The sequence below is a fragment of the Cryptomeria japonica genome, chromosome 4 (assembly GCF_030272615.1).
Source record: "Cryptomeria japonica chromosome 4, Sugi_1.0, whole genome shotgun sequence".
Lineage (NCBI taxonomy): Eukaryota > Viridiplantae > Streptophyta > Pinopsida > Cupressales > Cupressaceae > Cryptomeria > Cryptomeria japonica.
The window spans coordinates 684,387,378-684,393,377 of record NC_081408.1 but is presented as its reverse complement, the minus strand read 5'-3'; the positions used below and the strand labels follow the sequence as shown (position 1 = coordinate 684,393,377).

The 6,000-nt window shown below is 33.9% G+C and overlaps 1 protein-coding gene across 1 annotated transcript; it reads left to right on the top strand.

The window, feature by feature from the left end:
- The first annotated feature begins 900 nt into the window (after positions 1–900).
- LOC131028636 (UDP-rhamnose/UDP-galactose transporter 1) lies at positions 901–5,764 on the top strand. The gene is made up of 5 exons (XM_057958954.2): positions 901–1,301; positions 1,465–1,649; positions 1,744–1,944; positions 4,439–4,600; positions 4,750–5,764. The coding sequence occupies exons 1-5, from the start codon at positions 1,175–1,177 to the stop codon at positions 5,101–5,103; spliced, it is 1,029 nt and encodes a 342-aa protein (XP_057814937.1). The 5' UTR covers positions 901–1,174; the 3' UTR covers positions 5,104–5,764.
- The last annotated feature ends 236 nt before the right edge of the window (positions 5,765–6,000 follow it).

Below are 6,000 nucleotides of genomic sequence, written 5' to 3'. Positions count from 1 at the left end.
ATTGCACACTAGGGTGTTATATAAAAGGACATGCTTAATATTTTCAATCCATTGAGACATACTAAGTTGTCATGGAGGAGCATTCACATGAGAGTATCATAGCAACATAATATAGAGCATCATTTTTACATTTTATTTTGCATCATCATCCTAAGCATACTACATGTCGTCGATCCTTGTGCCTCATCATTAAATTGACCCATCTAAGTGTTTGATCAAAGAAGAATCAATCTTTACCTTTCAAGCTCCTAAACTAAAAACATGACTCCTCTTCATACAAAAGTACAAGGTGAGACAAATAGATTACAACTATTAGATTTCACTCAATTCATATTTGTGAGGAAGGTTCAATTCCACATGCTAGATTTATTTTTATAAGTAAAATATCAAATCTACAAACACATACATTAACCATAATTATCAAACAAAATCTAATTTTCTCATAAGGAGTCTATTTCTTCATTAACTTTAACACTAAATATATTTAATTTAATTTAATTTATTATTATTTACAATATTAATTAACCTAACATTAAATATTTACATTATTAATATCAGTTATTCAAGCTAAGTTCTAATGCAGATATTTATTTTAAAAAAATAGTTAACTAATAATATATTTATTTTATTGTTATTAATTTTAACGGATAAAACTTACATATCTTAATAAGTCTTCTAAATCAATTTAGTTTAAAAAGCGTTTATAATTCATTTTCATAATCTAATGAGAAAATAACAATAAGAAAAGACACATATTTTTACCATACAACTTAAATGGTAACATTTCCTAATCCCTGATTTCAAAATTTATGAAAACTATATCCCAACAGGTAAATTTTTTTGCTTAATTTAAACTCCTCGTCAGTAAACAGAAAAAAATTTATATAATCCAAGGCGGTATCTTCCCATGAACCAAATCAGCGTAGAATCCAACATCAGTGGAGATAGTTAATTCGATTTGCAAAATAAACGCGTCATATGGACGGTCAAATTAAACGTGCATAAATAATTTCCAGAGATTCAAAGCCAAACTTCAGAATTTGGGTCTGATCTCTTGAGATTTCCTCTGAATAATTGCAGGAGTTATCAGACAGACCCAATTTTCGCATGCAAATCCCGACATACCTATTTTAGTTCCAGAGGGGTCATCCATTTTGCAGTTGAATTTGCTACAATGGCTTCAGAGAAGAAACCAGTTGTATCAGATGTAGGAGCATGGGCCATGAATGTTATCAGTTCTGTGGGTATCATCATGGCCAATAAAGAAGTTATGTCTACTGCTGGGTATGACTTCAGATTTGGTGAGAAACACATAAAACCCACATATTTATATCGTTATTTGCTGACTCAGATCTGCATTCAATTTCATGTTTTTCTGCATCAGATATTGTTATCTATGGTGTTTACTGGAAGCCCAAACGGATGCCAGGCTTGTGTATAATGATTGTGTTCTGTTTGATGCAGCAACTACATTGACTGGATTTCACTTTACAGTGACTGCACTTGTGGGTTTTGTGTCAAATGCAACTGGGTTTTCCACTGCCAAGGAAGTGCCCCTGTGGGAGCTTCTATGGTTTTCTATCGTGGCCAATATGTCTATTGTGGGGATGAATCTTAGTCTCATGTTAAACTCTGTTGGGTTTTACCAGGTGAGAATTCGTCTATTTTTCTTCTCGTTGATTTCTGTCATTGATCGGATCTGTGAGATGGTTAAAAATAGGGATTGTGGTTGTTTTCTGGCAGATTTCAAAATTGAGCATGATTCCTGTGGTCTGCGTTTTGGAGTGGATTCTTCATAACAAGAATTATACCAAAGAGGTCAAGGCTGCTGTGTTTGTTGTGGTTATAGGAGTTGGCGTTTGCACTGTTACAGACGTCAAGGTCAATTTGAAAGGATTTCTATGTGCTGTGGTGGCTGTTTTGTGCACGTCATTACAACAAATAGTAAGGTTTCTTAGCAACCTTGCCTGGAATTAATTTTCCTTTTCTCTTTCTTTTTTCCTTAGCTATGTTCAAAATTTAATGTTTCTTTCTGCTATCGTAGTTCCTAATTTGTGAACGCGAAACGTTGAGCATCTGAGAAGGGCATCATACTTTAATCCCAGTCACTCGAAAATTTAGATTCACTTCTTATCCCAAATATCCAATGGTGGCATTCAGTATGTCGATCCTAGATCCTGAATAGGGGATTAAAAAAAAAGATTCTTTGCTTTTTATAATTGCACTTTTTTTCTCTCATGAACCTATAGTGATCTATGTAGTAGCAATGGCTATAACTTTTCATTTTAATTTCTTTGCAGTGTGATGTCTCAAACTCTCTGTACGCAATAGATAAATTGGGTTATAGTGTAATTGAGCTGTGTTAGTTTGCAACCATCTGTTGGCTAATTTTTGACCATTGGTTTAACTTTAGTTTTACTCAAAATGGTGTCTGCAAAGGAATGCAAATGATTGACAAGTGCTAGCCATTTCTCATGAATATGATGAATGGCAGATAATAGTAATATGAAATAATGCAGATGAGATGATACTGATCTAACACAAATTGAGAAGTGATTCTCAATAGAAATGTGAAGATCTTTGCTTATCTGACTGAAAGAAATGACAAGGGTTCTAGAAGCAATTGAGTAATTTTCAAGTACGAAGACTCTCATTTGCTTTTAATATTTAAGAATAGAACGAGAAATTCTTCTAAATCTTTTAGTTTACATGCTTTGATGCTTATGGCTGATGCGTGCGATCTTATAGATTGGGCTCACATTTGGTTTTGAGCTTGAAAGAAAACATAAATTTCTATGTTTTATAGATGTGTTGGATTATAGTATGCTTAAACAGAGTTGATCTTGCCATTTTTTGCTCGCCATTATGGTCTTGGGTTGTACCTGGATTTTGACAATTCCTGCATCTACTTTGTAAATCCAGAATCCAGATAGATCCTTTGTGAATTAAAAAGGTGCATATATGCTTATACTTATTACAGTAAGTAGCAAGTCCTGAATTGCTTTTGGTTGAAAACTCTTATTTTGCTATTTAGATCTGAAGTTGTATTTTGGCTTCATTCTCAAGGTAATTTCCAGAAGGATTGTAATTTGTAGCCATAGATGACAGCTTGACCTTAATGTCTTTCCTTTGGCTTTATTGCAAGCAACATTGAAATTCCATTGGTCCAAATTCAAATCTCTTTCCATCCATTGGTCCGAATTTCCTTCTCTTTCTACCTTTTATCTGTTCCCACCACATCCTTTCTAACACTAAAAGCTAGTTTGTTCTCAAAGGATCATAAATTTACTTAACTTTGGATTATGCACATTTTGGGTGTGCGGATGATCTTTGTGGCGCCTTAGAATTTTTCCAGCTAAATATGCTGGGGTATCTGATCATCCTAACTATAGTTTTGCAAAACTTGGTCACTCTTAAGATCTTCACTTATCTCACTTCCAATGGATCATTTGAAATATATGTGTGGGTTATTCTCTTCTGTGTCCACATGTTGCTAACTCTTTAGAGCTGTTCAAGTCATTTATAGAATTTTTGTTTTTTGCAGACTATTTATCCTTATGCATTATCCCTTATGCACTTTTTATAATAAAAATATCAATACGAATAATGGAGAATCCTTGTGATGCAAAACCTTTCCTCACTACTGGGGAAGAACCTTAGATTTAGAATAAAAGAGTCCCATTGTAATGGTGGCTTCCTCATGATACGCCCCAACTCCGAGATTCCAAAGTTGCTTGCAGACGGGGAACATAATAGTCACGAAACTCCTTTATGTAAGTAGACTATCTATCTTCCCTAACTTCAGTCTGATATATGTCTCACCTTGACCAACCCACAAGCTGTCTGGAAAATTTCGTATTTTATTGTTGTATTGGAGTTTAGAGGATCATTGGTCATCATTATGCTTATGCGATTTGTAACATGCTAGGTGACATTAATTATCTAAATAGGATGTATCAGAGAGTGGTTCATCTGCATTCTCATGGTTAGGCATTGTGTTAGAGCGTTCCATATTTTCATTTGTGAGTTTTAATGAACAGGAAAAAATATTCCTTTTTCTGTACAATGAAGAATTAAGACACGATTAGATTTATTTACTGACTCATATCAGGGTAATATTATTTAGCAGTATGGATTGTAAACTTACTAGATTAATTGAGGTCTTAATTGATAAATTACGTTTGAACTTAACTTATAATTTTCATTTTTTCTTGTTTTATGCTTCATTCTGATCCTAATACCTTCCAAGATAAACATTGCCAAACAACTAATGACTTTTCCTTTTCTTTCATTAATTGGATTCAGTTCTGAAAATTTGTAATTCCATGATTTATTGTTTGGTTATCAATTCCATATTTCCCATAGCTGTGTTTGCTTATTTATATATTTGTGTTCTCTTTTGGCTGCTAATTCTTGACATTTTTTGTCCCTCTTGCAGTCAATTGGCTCCTTACAAAAGAAATACAGCATTGGCTCATTTGATCTCCTAAGCAAGACTGCTCCCATACAGGCTGCTTCTCTTTTAGTGTTTGGTCCATTTGCAGATTATTATTTAAATGGACGGAACTTGTTAAACTATCAATTTTCATATGGTGCAATTGTGAGTTTCGTACTGTACTACTGCTAAGCATTTAGTCTATTTTCAGATCCAAATGTCAACATTTTCAACTATGCTTTGCTGAAACCATAGTTTTTAACTGAGATGTGAAATATGAAATCTAATCATATTTATTGTTGAACTTTGTGCAGTTCTTTATATTACTTTCATGCATATTAGCAGTATTCTGTAACCTGAGCCAGTATCTTTGCATTGGGCGCTTCTCTGCAGTTTCTTTTCAGGTTTTGGGACACATGAAAACTGTTTGTGTTCTTATACTGGGTTGGGTGCTTTTTGATTCAGCACTCACTGCTAAAAATATAATGGGGATGTTAGTTGCTGTTGCTGGCATGATAATCTACAGTTGGGCAGTGGAGTCTGCAAAAAACATATCCTTTACACCTTTGAAAGATAGCAATGACACAGATGAGGATGTTAGTCTACTAAAGAGTGGATTTGAGAGTAATGGCACGAAAGACATTGAACTTGGCGGTGTAAAAAAATAGTGGTGTAGTCTTTATAATAATTGGATAGGTGTGAGTGGGGGCACTACTAATCAGTTGCAAATTACTTCTTCAATCAACAATTCTAGTAGTGGGAGTCATGGTAGACAAATCATCATAAAGGTTGTTTATTAATTACTTGATAGTATTCTTTGGTTTTCATACCAAGTGAAGAAGGAAAGTTGAAGAATTTTGCTAAGCTTCGTTCAGCACAAGCTTTGGATCTTGGTTCCTTAGTTCATTCTGCACAGATGAAGGTCTTCCATTGCATGCATTGAGAGGTCTAATCTTATTTACAAAGGGCTCTATCAATAATCTAGAGAGATTGCTGCTTTCAATGCCCAAGACAAACTAGTAGCTTCACTATACACGATTTAATATTTTTGTCCAGATACTTGGCTTTGGAGACTATGCAAATTCTTCATGTTATCTGGCATTTTTAGTGTCTCTATCACAACTTTGTGTAGGTTGACCCATTGCACATTGTTAGTTTTACTTGAATTGACATCCGGATTGTGTCGATATTCTTTCCCTTGCAAAATATATGTTTGCAAGGAGGTCTGTATTATTTCCTCCAGGAAACAGTTTAGTGAATTGTATTTTCTGGTCATCCAATGCTTCGGTTATAAATGATCAGTTTCTAATAATATGCTGTTATGGTCTATATTTGTGTAAGTCATTTCTAACTACAAAAATCCCTTTGTTAAGGAGTTCTGTGATAGTAATTGCTATAGTGCATTTTACATTTTTTCATATCGATCAACATCTTTCTTCTGATACCGCATTTTAACAAACTAATAAAAATGGGTTGGGACTGTTTAATCCAAAAGGTTCAAGCATCTATGTAAGAAATATATGGGATTGTGAGCAAAGATGAATTGATTTCTGAAAGATTTTACA